At 41.3% G+C, this 16,268-nt stretch overlaps 1 protein-coding gene across 1 annotated transcript; it reads right to left on the bottom strand.

Moving 5' to 3' along the window:
* On the bottom strand, positions 1-16,012 carry slc51a (solute carrier family 51 member A). Its single transcript, XM_085468564.1, has 8 exons — positions 15,672-16,012; positions 12,088-12,239; positions 11,933-12,006; positions 11,469-11,627; positions 9,684-9,795; positions 4,093-4,239; positions 3,855-3,960; positions 1-2,081 (listed from the first exon to the last, which is right to left on the bottom strand). Exons 1-8 carry the CDS (start codon positions 15,790-15,792, stop codon positions 1,936-1,938), a joined length of 1,017 nt encoding a protein of 338 aa, XP_085324690.1. The 5' UTR covers positions 15,793-16,012; the 3' UTR covers positions 1-1,935.
* Positions 16,013-16,268: the final 256 nt, after the last annotated feature.

Genomic DNA, 16,268 nt, shown 5'->3' with positions numbered 1-16,268 from the left:
TCGCCAGACTTCTTCCACATTTATTGACGACGATTCAAGAAAAAAATATTACATTTATTTACTGTCATAAAACCTGCCATCACTAATTTTAAGTCCATTTTTGATAATCTGAAATATTTAAGTACAGCTTTTTCAGAGCCAAACATCCACTGAGACCATTTCTGTCAACAGCAGATGGCTCAGAAGATGCACGTGTCAGGTCTTTGATTTTTTTCTTCCTGTTTCTTAAGAACACGACTTTTAAATACTGTTCATTTGCTGTACATAGTCGAAGACTTGGCGTATCTATGGGCAGTGTGTCCTAAAAATAGAGAAAACTAGACAAGTGGAGGAAGAAAATACCGTTTTATGCCTGTCACACTTTAAGTTTAACATTTTTTATCGAATCACCTAAAGAAATGCAAACAAATGATATGTTTTGGGAACTGTCTGCTAGTAACAAAAGCCTCTTTTTAAGTTTGTTATGTGTAGATCGAATATTGCTTCATGTCTTGAGTTAGTGAGGCTAACTCAAGACTTTTGCACAGTACTTGATACTTCACTCATCTGAACTTTGGTGATTTTTTAAAACATTTGCTTTGCTTTATTTTTCTGTAGTGTTGTCTTCTTGTAACTGAGCACCATTGCAATGACCTCAAGTAGATGAGAACCAGCATCCATCAGTGAGGATTTATGATGCTGTTCCAGCTTTTTTCCTTTATCTGTTTCGCAAGCGTAAGGAAATCATGCATTGAAATCTCCACAGACAAAGGCTTTCTTTCACTTGTGTACTTTACAAGCCATTACTCAAATGGTATCAAATTAGCCTACATATTTCTTTCAGCAACATCTCTGGTAAATTATGGGGAAATAAAACATCTCCTAAAACAACCCCCCCGATACCACTTAATTAAGAACATGTTTTCTGGCAGTCAGATGTGGTTCTGTGTCTCAATGCAGATTATGTTTTGGAGGAAAACTAAAGGGTTCTTCTGGGGGGGGGAAAGGGTGTATACAAGTGTTATTACACAAAAAATGACCTCGAAAATGTGAGAATGTGGTGTCAAATGTAGCACTAAGAGCTCTAGGACAAAACAAGTCCAATGTTGGAGTCTTTAGTAAAGCTGTATTTGAACTCTTCAAGCTATTGCCTGTACCTGTTTTTGTGTACAGTACAGTGAACTGTATTCACAGACAGTGATTTCTGGAAGTGTTCCTGAGCCTGTGCAGATATTTCCATGATAGAATGACACCTGTTTTTAATGCAGTGTCGTTTTACAACCTGAATATCGCATGCATCCATATCGATTTTTGGTCTTGTCACTTGTGCACGGAGATTTCTCCAGGTTCTCTGAATCGTTGGATGACATCAGGCACCGTAGATGCTGAGATAGTCAAAGTCTTTGCAATTTTACATTGAGGAACATCATTCTGATTTTTGATTTTTTTGCAGATTGGTGAACCTCTGCCAATTTTTTACTTCTGAGAAACTCTGCCTCTCTAAGATGCTCTTTTTATTTGCAGTAATTTTGCTGCTCTGTTGCCAGATAACCAGATACTCTGCAAAATGTTCTTTCAACTGTTTTGTTTTTTAGTCCCACTTACTGTGTATGAAAAAAAAATGCAGGTTTTCAAAGAGAGTCAGTCCATTTCCACGGGATGTTCTTATTAATTTCACATGCCTGTACATGACCTGAGTATCCTGTCAATCAACACTTTGTAGCGGACTCGCAGCCCGGTAACCTTAGTGAGTAGCTACACGACCCATTTACATATAATTCATATTTGTTATTTTGAATATATGCAATGTCTTAATCAAATACTAGAAAGAAAATATGAATCAAACATACAAACACACACACACACACACACACACACACACACACACACACACACACACACACACACACACACACACACACACACACACACACACACATTAACACAATTTAGTTCTCATGGAGACTGTGTTAAGTCAGTCATCCTGGTGTTTTCATTGGCATCCTGCTCTTCAGGTAAAGGATCGTACTGTCGTCTATAGAGCAGCCGTGTCACCATCGTCATGATGAACATCTCCATGATCAGCAGCTGCTGGCTCATCACTGCGAAAGCAGAATAAGGGCACAACGAAGCTCAGCTGTCACAGGGTTACTGGTAAAAAATAAGGATACTGATGCATGCTAAATATGATACAGTTAGATTGGGACTGCTTTTTTTCTCTTATTTTGGTTCTGTAAATTACCCACAGTGACTTTAGATGAAACAACTCAGATGCAGTTGAGGTGCAGAATTTCAGCTTTAATTCAGTGGGGGAACAAAAAGATTGCCTAAAAATGTGAGGAACTAGAGTATTTTTTAACACAATACCTTCATACCAGGGGCTCTAAAGTAATTGTACAAATTAAATAAGTGAAAATAAAATGTTTATTTTTAATGGTTTTGCTGACAATGACAGCCTGAAGTCTTGAGCTCATGGACATCACCAGATGCTTGGTTTCCTCCTTTTTATGCTCTACTAGGCCTTTACTGCAGTGGCTTTCAGTTGCTGTGTGTTTGTGAGCCTTTCTGTCCAAAGTTTAGTCTTCGACAAGTGAAATGGATGCTCAACCGAGTTAAGATCAGCTGACTGACTTGGCCATTCAAGAATACTCTACTTATTTGCTTTAATAAAACTCCTGAGTTCCTTTGGCGAGTTTTGGGTTATTCTCCATCTGTATTTTGAAATGCCGCCCAATCAATTTTACTGCATTGAGCTGGATTTGAGCAGACAGTATGCCTCTGAACACTTCAGAACTTATGCTGCTTCTGTCCTGTGTCACGTCATCAATAAACACTAGTGTCTCAGTGCCACTGGCAGCCATGCACGACCAAGCCATCACACTTGCCTCCGCCGTGTGTTATAGATATTGTTTGCTTTGGATTCAGAGACATGAGGCTTTTTACGCTTCTCCTTGCTTTTTTCTTGCCATCATTCTGGTAGAGGTTGATTGTGGTTTCATCTGTCTAAAGAATGTTTTTCCAGAACTGTGCTGGCTTTTTGAGATGTTTTTTTAATTTTATTTTATTTTTTAGCAAAACCCAAATCTAGCCTTTCTATTCTTGAGGCTTATGAGTGGCTTGCAGCTCGCAGTGAACCCTCTGTATTTACTTTCATGCAGTCTTCTCTTTATAGTACACTTGGATATCGATGCGCCTACATCCTGGAGAGTGTTGTTCACTTGGTTGGCTGTTGTGAAGAGATTTCTCTTCACCATGGAAATGACTCTGATCATCCACCACTGTTGTCTTCTTTGGACATCCAGGTCCATTTTGCATTGTTGAGTTCACCAGTGCGTTCTTTCTCAGGATGCACCAAACTGTATGTACATTTTGCAACTCCAAATATTGCAGCAATTTCTCAGATGTTTTTTTTTCTTCTGTTTTTGCAGCTTAAGGATGGCTTATTTCACCTGCATGGAGAGCTCCTTTGACCACATTTTGTCTGTTCACAGCAAAATCTTTCAAATGCAAGAACCACACCTTAAATCAACTCAAGTTCTTTTATCTGCTTAACTGATAATGACATATTCAAGAATTGCCCACACCTGCCCCAATAAATAGCCTTTGAATTAATAGTCCAATTACATTTGGTCGCTTTAAAAAGAAGATGGCATATGCTAAGGAGCTGGAATACCTAAACCCTACCTCCAGTTTGAATGTGGATACCCGCAAATGAAAGGAGTTTACACATTATGTCCAAGTATATTATTTAACTATGATCGAAATGTGTTTCAGTAAACACATACAAAAATAAAACTTGTGTCAGTGTCCAAATATATATGGAACTGTAAATATGTGGATGATTGGTCTGACTGGATAGATGGATGTAAACTCACTGTATCCTCTGATAGATGAGGGGAAAGGTGGAGAGCAGGCGATGCTGCCATTCATGCCCAAGATGTTGATAATAGCTGTCTGCAGCTGGGTAAGAATCAGGAGCAGCTAACGACACAAATGAAAACATATAAGGACTAATTGTAGTTGCAGCTTGTGTTATCCTGGTAAAACAGTCTTTCAAATCTGTTATTAGTCTTTATCCAAAAAGTGTGCACATGTGCTTGATCAGTGTCTTACCTGATACATGGCGTATTTCGGGACGATCTTTATTGTTCGCAGGGTGTTCTTCAGGTGTATAAACGTGATGCCAACAGGCCACAAACCTGTGATTGTCAAGACGCCTACAAAACAGTTGATCCATATTGCATCTCCTGTAGCACTTACCTGCAACAACAACACACACACACACACACACACACACACACACACACACACACACACACACACACACACACACACACACACACACACACACACACATTTTATATAAAAATGGTCAAAACAGAGCTTGGCCATTGTCTTTAACATATGAATATGGTGATTTATCTTTTTCATACAAAATTGGAGTTATAATATTGGTTTAACAGTACTATAAGCAGAGCTTTGTCAGCTGACATGAGAAATGTCATGTAATTAATATATCCTTAGTATCCTTATTTTCTTATTATATTGTTTTATGTACTTTAATAATGAAAGTTTGTAGAGCAAGACCACTTTTGACTCATAAACTAAGTGCTCAGCCAGACTGAAAACAGGAAGTGTAGAGCTGTACAGTATATTAATAAATACAGGAAACCAGACAGAAAAGAGGAACTTTGCCATATAAGCAATGGTTGTATTGAAACTGTGAAGTGTAAAGTACCATAATAATACCTATATGAGACACAGTTTATGATTCTAATGTGAGAGATCCTGCAACTGGCGTTTGGGCTGCGCAGGGGTCTCTCTCTTCCGGAAGATGATTGAATAAAAAGAAATATAAATGTTTTAACACACTATGAATCGGTTTTCTCTGTTCTATCATGGGGACAAAAGAATCAGGGTTTAATAGAAACTAACAACAAAAATACAGAAATGAAAACGGCTTTATCAGGATTTCAGGGTAGTTTCAATTACATTTTACTGTCACTGGGCACTTTATTAGGAATACCAGTTCAACTGGTTACGTTGGGAGAGTTTAAATCCATCTTAATGGAACGAGAGAATAATTCTTTTAGTTAGTGTGATTGTTTTTAATGTCGCTCTTACTTCATTTGTTATTGTATATTTTTCACATGTCTGTACAGGATATTATGGTAAATGGTCTGCATTTGTATAGCACTTTACTCAGTCCCTAAGGACCCCAAAGCGCTTTACACTACATTCAGTCATTCACCCATTCACACAAACATTCACACACTGGTGATGGCAAGCTACGTTGTAGCCACAGCTGCCCTGGGGCGCACTGACAGAGGCGAGGCCACCGGGCCCTCTGACCACCACCAGTAGGCAAACATGGGGTTAGTATCTTGCCCAAGGATATTTGGCATGCAGCGAGGAGGCAGCCTGGGATCGAACCACCGATCTTCTGATTAGTGGCTGACCTGCTCTGCCACCTGAGCTACAGCCATAATGAGCTATAATATACATATTATATTGTAAATCAAATCAAATCAAATCACTTTTTATTGTCACATCACATGTGCAGGCACACTGGTACAGCACATGCGAGTGAAATTCTTGTGTGCGAGCCCCACAAGCAACAGAGATGTGCAAACACAACAACACAAACGAGCAAAATACAAGAATGGCCAACCTGAAACTAATAAATATATGTACAATATATAATAGTGTATGCATTTCTGGATGTGTATACTAAATATTTTCCTACGTGTGTGTGTGTGTGTATACACATTTTTACAAATTAAATAGTAAAAAAATAAAATAAAATAATAATAATAATAATAATAATAATAATAATAATAATAAAATATATAAAATATACAGAGTTGAATATGTGCAAAACAAGTGGCATTTATATACAGTGTGGAGTGCATAATGTTGAAGTTCCAGTAGTGAAGCTGAGGTGTCTATGACGTGTTCAGCAGTCTGATGGCCTGATGGAAGAAGCTGTCTCTCAGTCTGCTGGTACGGGACCGGATGCTGCAGAACCTCCTTCCTGATGGAAGTAGTCTGAACAGTTTATGGCTGGGGTGACTGGAGTCCTTGATGATCCTCCCCGCTTTCCTCAGGCACCGCTTCCTGTAGATGTCTTGGAGGGAGGGAAGCTCACCTCCAATTATCTGTTCAGAGCACCGCACTACTCGCTGGAGAGCTTTGCAGTTGTAGGCGGTGCTGTTGCCATACCAGGTGGTGATGCATCCAGTGAGGATGCTCTCAATGGCACAGTGATAGAAGGTCCTGAGGATGCGGGGGCTCATGCCGAATCTTTTCAGTCTCCTGAGAAAGAAGAGGCGCTGCTGCGCCTTCTTCACTGTTTTGTTTGTGTGTACTGACCACGTAAGATCCTCAGCCAGGTGTACGCCAAGGAACCGGAAGCTGCTCACTCTCTCCACAGCAGCGCCGTTGATGGTGATGGGGGTGTGTACTTCTCTGCACCTCCGGAAGTCCACTATCAACTCCTTTGTCTTTGCGACGTTGAGGGTGAGATGGTTGTCTTGACACCAGTGGGTCAGGGCGCTGACCTCCTCCCTGTAAGCCGTCTCATCACCGTTGGTGATAAGACCCACCACTGTAGTGTCGTCCGCAAACTTCACAATGATGTTGGAGCTGTTAGTGGCTGTGCAGTCGTAGGTGTAGAGTGAGTACAGGAGAGGGCTCAGTACACACCCCTGTGGAGCACCAGTGTTCAGTGTGATGGGGGATGAGGTGTATAAGGACTAATAATAATTATGGGGATGTTCCTAAACACAAATGTTTAATTGGCCAATTACATCGCAGCAACTCAACTGCTATTGCACCTAGGCATGTAGACATGGACCAGATGACCTACTGAAGTTCGAGCATCAGAGTGAGGAAAAAAGACGATTTGCATAACTTTGAATGTGGCATGGTTGTTGGTGCCAGACGCCCTGATCTGAAACTGCTGATCTTCTGGGATTTTCTCACACTAGGGTTTATAAAGAATAATATCTTGTCTGTTCCCTGGGTTAAAATGCCTGGTTGATGCCTAGGTTTGGTAGTGAATTGCTTTGAATGGAAAGAAAGGCATCAGTAATTCAAAAGTGATACTTTTGTAATTCACACAGGCTCACCAAAATTGGACAATAGAAGATTGGAAATATGCTCTTTGGTCTGATAAGTCTCAATTCTGCTCTGAGATTTGGACAGTAGGGTCAGAATTTGGTATGAAAGACTGGATTCACCCAGTTCAGGCTGCTGGTGTAATGGTGTGGGAGATGTTTAAACACCACAGCCTATCTGAGTATTGTTGCTGACTGTGTCCATCCCTTTATGACCAGTGTACCCATCCTGTAACGGCTGCTTTCAGCAAGATAACACACCATGCCACAAAGCTCAAATCATCTGAAACTGCTTTTTTGGACACAACAATGAGTTTGCTGTCCTCAAACACCCTCCACAATCACCAGATCTTAATGCAACAGAGCATCTTTGAGATGCAGTGGAACGGTAGATTGATATCATGGACGTGCAGCCAACAAATCTGCAGATGCTAACTGTGATAGAATCATGTGGATATGGGCAAAAGTCTCACAGGAATGTTTCCAGGAGCGTGTTGAGGGCTGTGCATGAGTATAAATGGACATGAGTAACTTGAGTTTACACACGGCTTAAAAGAATTAAATGAACTATTTTTAATCAGAGGATAGCATTAAGTCAGTTAAAATACTGGGACACTGATCTGATCGTTTATGTAGCAGTTTTGGCTGCTTTGGTGTTCATGAAATGACAGTAACAGCAGGTGCACAAGAGATGAAACAATGAGACAACCACCAAGACAGGACTGCTTTTACAGATGGCGACCACTGAAAGATTTTCACTAGATTTTGCATTTGGCTAGGGTCAGTATGAGGGTATACCTGGACACTGCATAGGTTGCACAGGTAGTCCAAGTCCTCCAGGAGAGCACATCAGCATGTAGCAGAAGGTTTGCTATGTTTCAACAGCGTGCTCCTGGAATTTACATGTACATCTCTCCTAAAGTAATTTTGCAGGGTCAAAGAAAGTCCTTAACCCATCAGCAGGACTGGTATGTGCTCCTTTCTGCAAAGAGGAGCAAGATGAGCACTGCCAGAGCCCTACAAGATGACCTCCGTCAGGCCATTGTCGTAATTGTCTATGACCAAAAAATCAGTAGCAGACTTCATGAGGGTGGCCCGTGGACAGGATGTCCTTTGGGCCCTGTGCTCACTGCCCAGCGCCATTGAGCCTGATTGAGTTTGCAATAGAATAAGAGAATTGGCAGGTCCATCTCTGTTGCCCTGTGCTTTTCACAGATGAGAGCAGGGTTACCCTGAGCACATGTGACAGATGTGAAAGAGTTTGGAGAAGTTATGGAGAACGTTATGGTGCCTGTAACATCGTTCAGCATGATCGGTTTGGCAGTGGGTCAGTGATGGTCTGCAAAAGCATATCCATGGAGGGACGCACAGATCTCTACAGGTTAGACAACGGCCCCCTAACGTCCATTATCGGAGTGAAATCCTTGGACCCACTGTCAGACCCTAAGCTGGTGCAGTGGGTCCTGGATTCCTCCTGGTGTACGACAATGCCTGGCCTTATGTAGCAATAGTACATTATGTTTCGGTCTAAACGACGCCTCCAGGTCCCAGCTGAAGCTGTGCAGGAGCTCAGTGATACTCTGGTCCAGATTTAGGAAGTAGATTCTCCAGAGCACCATCTTTCATCTCATTAGGAGCATGCCCCAATTAAAACAAAAATCCAAAAATCTAAACTAGATGTTCAGGCATGTATACAAACTCGTGGGGGCCATTCAGACAACTGAGTACCATATTAAGTTGTTGCTTTAAAATTTGTGGGAAATCTGATGCATAATTTTTTTAATGGTGTCTTTGAATTATGTCCCTGATGGGGTAATAATTTGATTGCTTCTATTTCTGTTTCAGAAGCCAAATTTTAATGAACCGTTAACGCAGCCCTGCTCTACACCATATAGGATTCTAGTTGCCCAACAGTCCTTCTTTCCTGTATTTTCTATTTCATGATGTGCCAGATGTTTTCCGTTAGTGAAAGGTTTGGGCCTGCAGACAGGCCAGTTCAACACCTGGACTTTTTTATTATAAAGCCATCTGTTGTAATAGCTGCAGTATGCAGTATCTTGCTGAAATATTCAAAGCCTTCCCTGAAAAATACATCTGGATGAGAGTATATGTGTCTTTAAAACCTTTATATGTTTTTCAGCACTGCTGGCGCCTTACCAGATGTGCAAGTTGCCAATTCTACAGGAACTAATGTAACCCCATCCTATCAGGGATGAAGGAATTTGAACTGAACACTGATAACAAGCTGGATGGTTCCTCTCCTCTTTAGTCCAGAGAATGTGGCGTCTATATTTCCCCCCCCCCCCCCCCCCCCCCCCAAAAAAAAAACCACTTGAATTTTCCAGCCTTTTGTTGCCTCTGTCCCAAATTGTTGGAGACGTGTTGCTGCCACCACATTCAAAATGAGATGATTTTTTTTTTCTAAAATGGTACGGTTAAGAAATTTGATGTCTTTTAAAAATATTCTATTGTGAATATTAAATTTGTTTGTGAGATTTTAAAATCTTTACACAGCACCCCAACTGTTTCAGAATTGGGTTTGTATTTGGAGAGATAGTTGTTTACATTTCTGTGCTTTCAACTCACATCCTTCACATGGTAGTTGTCGTTGGTGTAGAGAACAATGGAAAAGATGGTGAAGGCAGTCTTCAGGACGGCAAACTGGATGGAGCCAAGTTTGAGCAGGAAGAGAGAGCGTCTGGAGACGAAACAGAGGAAACCATTTCATTATATGCTGATGACCCGGAATAATCTAACCTCTGATTTACAGTAAAAAACACAAAAAGTTCATTGTGCAGTTCCACTGTACCTGCCCTCGAACATTACTTCAGGATGTCTGGAGCAATAAAGAGTGGATCTGGACACATCTCTGTGTGCTGCTGGCATGTCAAGATTTGACTGCGGTTACGCAACCAAAACAACATTGTGCTTCTGAGGTGCATTAGTGGGGTTTTTAAACATAAAAACGGGGCACAGTATAAGTAGCTGAGCATGCCCTGGCTTGATTGTCATCATCTTGCAATGCAGAATGAAGGCTTTAAAAGGATTTTTTGTTAACTTTGCACATTTGCCTGTCACTGCCTGGCAACAGTGTGGCCTCATTCCAAGAAACTACGTGGGAAGAAGATAATGCTTGTGTGGCCAAATATGTGGCATGTTCACCCTTTTTCTTATTTGTTTAGACCCCTTGGTCTTTTTGATCTTTGGCCTGGAATCTATCCTTTCTATACACTGAAACTACAATCAAGTTCATATTAGCAGAACTGGGAGCGAACATTTCTATCGCCATTAACTGTGAACTTTAATTGCAGCGGCTGTTCTGTCTGGTCATCATCTTTAGGCTTCAATAGTAATGCGTTCATAGATCGGCACTTCTCTAAGGGATGAAAATGAACTGGGACGCCAGGTCAGCTCTGTTCAGATAATGCATTCTGCAGACAGACAGACAAACCAGTGTGCGACTCCTGTATCTGATTAAAATGGCCAAATCAGAAAGTCCATTGCAACACATGGTGCCACTTGGCTTTTTTCTGCAAAACAGGGGGGTGATATGTCTGTTCTGTAAATGCTGCCCCACCCCGAACAAGTTGAATGACCAGTAGTGCAACCTGGATTCTGAGAACCAGACTGAAGCTCTAGTGTGAATTCAATGCTCTATGCAAAGAGGCTCTGTGTTTGTGTAATGTTTGAACGGGGGTGCAAACTACTTCAAAGCCACCCGCCATGGTCTGTGCTTCATTAGCATTCCAGGTTGTTGCCATCTGCCTGTTCTCGAGCAATTGCCCAATATCAAAGCATCGGTGGAAACATATTTGGAAACTGACCACCCTTCGCTGGAACTATTAAATGTGGACAGTAAATAAATAGAAACTACGGCGCAGGTGAACGCGCCATTTCAAGGCTATTCTTCCTTATACGTAAAACTTCAATAAAATAAGCCTGGACTACAAGCAAACACGAGAGCTCATGCTTGATTGCACTGGCAAAATTGCTTTCAGATCTCTCTGACTGCTTTCAGAGAACTTTTGCGGATGTTGACATGCTCCTTTAAAAGCCAAACTTAGCCATGAGGTTTAATCTAGTTTATTTAATCTGGTGTTTATAGCCTTAAAGCCCCCTCCGCCCCTACCTACCAAGGAGGAAAAAAATCGACCAAAGAAAAAGGCTCTTTTGCCAAGAATAACAAAAAACCAAGATCGGAAGACGTCCATCATCATCATCATCAGCTTTAGTGACTATTCTGAAGATATGCATCTGCTGAGTGCTCTCCAGAAGTTAGTCATTTGCGTTTTAAAAAACAAGTAGATTTGCTTTCAGCTTACACGACAGAAAACGAAAGCAGAAAAGTGACGGTGTCACTTGTGGATTTACCGTGTGATGGCCACCTCTGGCAGGCAACAGCAGCAACAGCAACAAGGCCCCGTGCTGATCTTCAGTTTATATTTTCCTGCACGCTTCAGAAACGCCTCGTCGCCACCCAACTCTTCCACCATCAGGATCAGGAACTTGAACACCACGATGGCAAAGTAACTACGGTGAAAGAGAGGCAGGTAAATGGAAACAAGGAACATGGGAATGAAATCTAGGAATGTAGGAAGAATAAGAGAAAGAGGTTTTTGGAGGAGGGCTCAGGAAGAGTAGTAGAAAAGTAAATGACACGTCACACAGTACTTAACAGCACTCCTGTTTTCAGTTTTTCTGTAGGTTCTGAGGTTCAGGTTTCACTATTATCTTTCACAGCAGGACTCTGCTGGTCAGAGAGACACACAGCACAGTGGGAAACGGAGGGTGAGTAAAAGAGAAGGGACGAGTGGGGAAAAGAAATAAAAACCCACCAGCCAGAGAACATATCAGTAAACAGGGTAGCTCTGGGGAACCACATCCCCAGACATGACATGGTGCCAATCGCCTGAAAAAATGAGACAAGCGTCAATTAAAGATCCAGGTATACGTTTGTGTCATCTGTTTCTTTTCTGCAAACTGTTCTCACCGGTGCTGCTCCATTCACCCAGATGATGAGACTCTTCTTATTGGCAGGTACTTTCCTATAGATGTAGATACATTCCTCTAAGAAGACCAGCAAAGAAACTGTTGCCATGAAGGTCAAGATGCCATACAGGATGTAGTCAAAGACACCAAACCCTGAAATTAACAAAGGAAAAGGAAAATAAATTTGCTTTCATTAAATCTGAGATGGTCGATGTGATCTTCGTCAGCTGAACTATGGACACGCACACACTGATAAGCACTCACTTATATCCCCGTGTGATGTCTGTGTTGTGTGCGTAAGGTCGGGGGACGGGTTCGTTCCACTGCAGGGCAACCTGTCACTGCATGTGGCGAATAAAATGTAAACTTGGTTCTCCTCATGGGTATTGTTGCTGATATATTTTTACCATTTGCTCAAAATACTACCTGCAGCTGAAAATGTTATGTCAAAGTGCAGAGCCAGCAAAGTGTTACCCTGATATGGCAACATGAGAAGCTAAGTGCTCGCATGCTGTTTAGAGGAAAAAGTCCAATTAGGTTTGATCCTGTAAACCACAAGAGCCCTCTGATGTCAAAGAGATCAGTCAAGTGTGACTGCTGCCCAAAGTCTCCTCCAGGATGTCCCAAAGGTTCTCAGTGGGCCGAAGAGAAACGTGATATTTCATGTTCCCTGAATCACTCTTGCACAATTTGAGCCCAGTGAACTCTGGCTTTGTCTGAATCTAAATATGCCTGTGCCTGTTTGATTCAGTATATTCATATTGTCAACTGAGCTCAGTTTTTTGGCCTTATTACACCGATGAACCAAGACCCGACCAGCTGACGCAGCCCCAGATCACAGCATCACCCACTGCACTGCTCAGGCTTGTTCGGTAGACACCAGGCATGACAGCTGAGTATTGCTTCATCAGCTCTCCTCTGACACTGATGCTCCCATCACTTTAATCTTTATCAGACTACATGATCTTCTCACATCACTCCAGATGCCAACCTTTATGCTCAGTAAGGCTTTTTTTTTCAAGCCTCACTGATAAGTACTTTTCTTAAGGCTCACAGCTGTTTAATCCCAGTTTGTTGAGTTTTCTTCATATTGTATATTGAAATGCTCTCATTTTCATAAATGTGAGCTCTACAGTTGATTTCTAGATGTTTGGTCACCGCTATCTTTCCTAGTTTTAATAGTGTGTCAGAGAGTTAACCCAGTTTTAGTAGTTTCAGCAATCTTAGGCGTTTTCTTTGCTTGACACAGGCCAACATTTTGACTCTTCTGAAAATGATAAACATCTTTTACCGCGACCACAGGATATGCCTACTGACACAGATGTTGAAGAAATGAGAACTCAGTGCTGAATTCAGCTGTTGTGAGGTGAATCATTGCTGCAGTAACTGTCCAGTGGAAGGCTCTTATCTGTTTGCTTAGTTAAATCCTGGCAATGGGGGGTTTAATGGGGGAGTGTATTACTAGGTTAATATATTTGTGGGCTTCTGTTAAAATGATTCAACAACCATTCAAATAAACTAAAGCCAAATACTGCCAACCAAGCTCCTGTGGCTTTGCCCACTGTTAGGCTGTTGATATTCATCTTTGTGCTAGCAGAACTTACTTTGTAGTCAATAAACATAAGTGCCATCACAGACGTAAAATGAAACAGCAGTAGGTAAGCTTCTTGTAAGTTGGTTAATGATTCTGAAACAAGGTGCCATGCATGTGGGCAGGATTATGCACAGTGGAAAGTAGCAATGCGGGGCAAAGTGTAAGTTGCAGAAACATCCACAGCAGCTGGAAACCAGCAGCTAGAAAGTGTAATTACGGCTGAATTGTTCAAACTGTTTTTTCACAGAAAGAACAGTGTGTGATAAGAAATCTGCAATCCGGTTTGTGTCTGAACAAGAATGGGAGGAAGGGCTGAGTAAAAGTTCCGGCATGCTGATATAATTAAGACGATTCTCGTAATATGTGTCATTTCTTCTCTGTTCATGGTTTTGAGCGCACAGGATAGACAAGAGACATTCGTTCGTTTATTTGTTTGCGATGAGGCAGACAGTGACTGAAATCTGGAGCCTATAAATCACAAATTCTAGCGGTATTTTAAGTGTTCTCTTTGACCACTCAAGCTACCATACGATGAGCCAGATATGCATGTGGCACCGTCTGGGTAATTCAGCAAAGTGGTGACGAGGCCACACGGTTTTACGCTCTCCTGCAGTGGATAATCAATCCTTGATTTTTGGGGCTGATTTTTGAGAATTAATTTAAACAACAACAACAACAGCAACAGCAACAACAACAACAACAACAACAACAACAACATTACCCACTGGCCAATCATCTGGTTTCATTTTCTAACGTAATATTACACATCTTTGTAGCACATTTGCTGACTGAGACATGCAGTCTGAAGGACATTTATCTCAGCGCTACAAAAAATAAAAATTTGAAGTTTCAACAAAAAGGATGCAGCAATAATTTAGCGTAGAATCGAAGGTTAATTCATAAAAATAATTAAGGAAAATGCGCTTAGTATAAACTGAATATATATCAGGTAAATTTAAATGTAACTAGATCCCATTAAATGTAATAGTTAACACTATTTGGGCAAAATATTGTTTATTTTAGTGTGTCTCGTTGCTGATCATGTGTAGCAGTGCGCATGATCCAAAACAGACATTAAACACATTAAAATAATAAACACGTTTTTCAAAAAAGAATTATTTTTTTTAAAAAATCAAGAAAAAGAAAAGAAAAGAAAAAAAAACGCCCTCGGGCCAAATGGAAGCCATCCACAGAATAAAACTGAAAGTGTAAACATGGCTCACACTTTCACGCTCTTATTATTGGGATATTGTTATTACAATAACAATATTAACTCCACATCTGTAGAAAGTTTTAGGGGGAATACAGTTTACCTTTGCTGTGCGGTTTGTCTAATTGTTCGCAGATGGGTTACAGTAATGTAAAGCGAATGAGGGGGAGTCTGTAACTGTACTAAAAGATCACTTGCTGTACACTTCAGTGGTAGGGAAAAAACCGAGCAGATGTTGGCACACGCCTGGCTCTGAGACAGCGTCAAACTGAGCTTAAATAGTTTGCTGGGAGGGGGGCACGAGCAAGATACCATAAAACACGTATATGTTATCGTCTGTATATTCCAACACAGTATTAATATGTAATTCTCGCCAAATCTATATATTATATTATATTATATTATATTATATTATATTATATTATATTATATTATATTATATTATATTATATTTTGTTTTATTTCATATGTCTGAAAAATCCTCACTTCAAAGTAGTGACCATCGTGCTGCAAAGGGGCAGCAACATAGCACAACTTCAGTCTTTCGTTCCCCAGTGTGGTTCAAAGACTTCCAGGAATCCCATTAAGTCCTAATGAAGTACAACCAGCAGTTTAGTTTCTCTGCTCCGCCACCGTTGCCAGGGCACTGCGACCCAGTGGTGCACAAAAACCCTCCCACCAATTAAAATTCCCGTGGATCTACTCTTGCTGCTCGTAGGGAGCTCTTGGGGGGGAACCGTGAAAACGGGCAAATCTGCCGTGCGGAACCCGCTTTACTCACTGCGGATGACATCCATGGCGAAAGGAGCGTCCTCCGTTTGACATATCGGGTCAGAGATAGGGAAGGATCTATTGCTCATGTTGGCTCCTGTCGGTGCCTTCTCGGTCCCCTTTCCATCCATGGACGCTCGATGCGTAAAAGTCCGAAGTGGCTTCTCCTGAGAGTCTCCTCAAACTTTTTAAAAGGGCATATCTGCTTCTCAGATACCCTGCAACACTCAGTCAGTGCAACTGGACCCCGCCTCCTTTGAATTACCGACAAGGGTGAGCTGTCTGCATCTGACGGGGAACTTACGCACAAAGGATGACTTTAAAGTAGTCCCTCATTAAGAGACTCTTGCTTCCTTTGAATTGGTGCAATATTGATTTGCTCACCGTTTAGATAACACTGAGCTGATATGTGATTCCTGTTTGTGCCACTCGTTAGAATCAGGTGGCAATCTGGTTAACATATTCTGATTTGGATAGTGGTAGTTTGTGACCCCTTTTGTAAATGCTGCTCACTTTAAACTTGTCCTGCGTCGTTGAACGCAAAAGCAGCCGTTCTCCTCTCCTGTTCATTATGACACACTCACATATATAAGGTGGAATCTGATAG

This window comes from Copadichromis virginalis, linkage group LG9 (assembly GCF_057382275.1).
Source record: "Copadichromis virginalis isolate Kocher_CV1m ecotype Utaka linkage group LG9, C_Virginalis_male_GT1.1, whole genome shotgun sequence".
Classification (NCBI taxonomy): Eukaryota; Metazoa; Chordata; class Actinopteri; order Cichliformes; family Cichlidae; genus Copadichromis; species Copadichromis virginalis.
The sequence above is the reverse complement of the archived record's forward strand: the minus strand, read 5'-3'. Positions and strand labels throughout refer to the sequence as shown.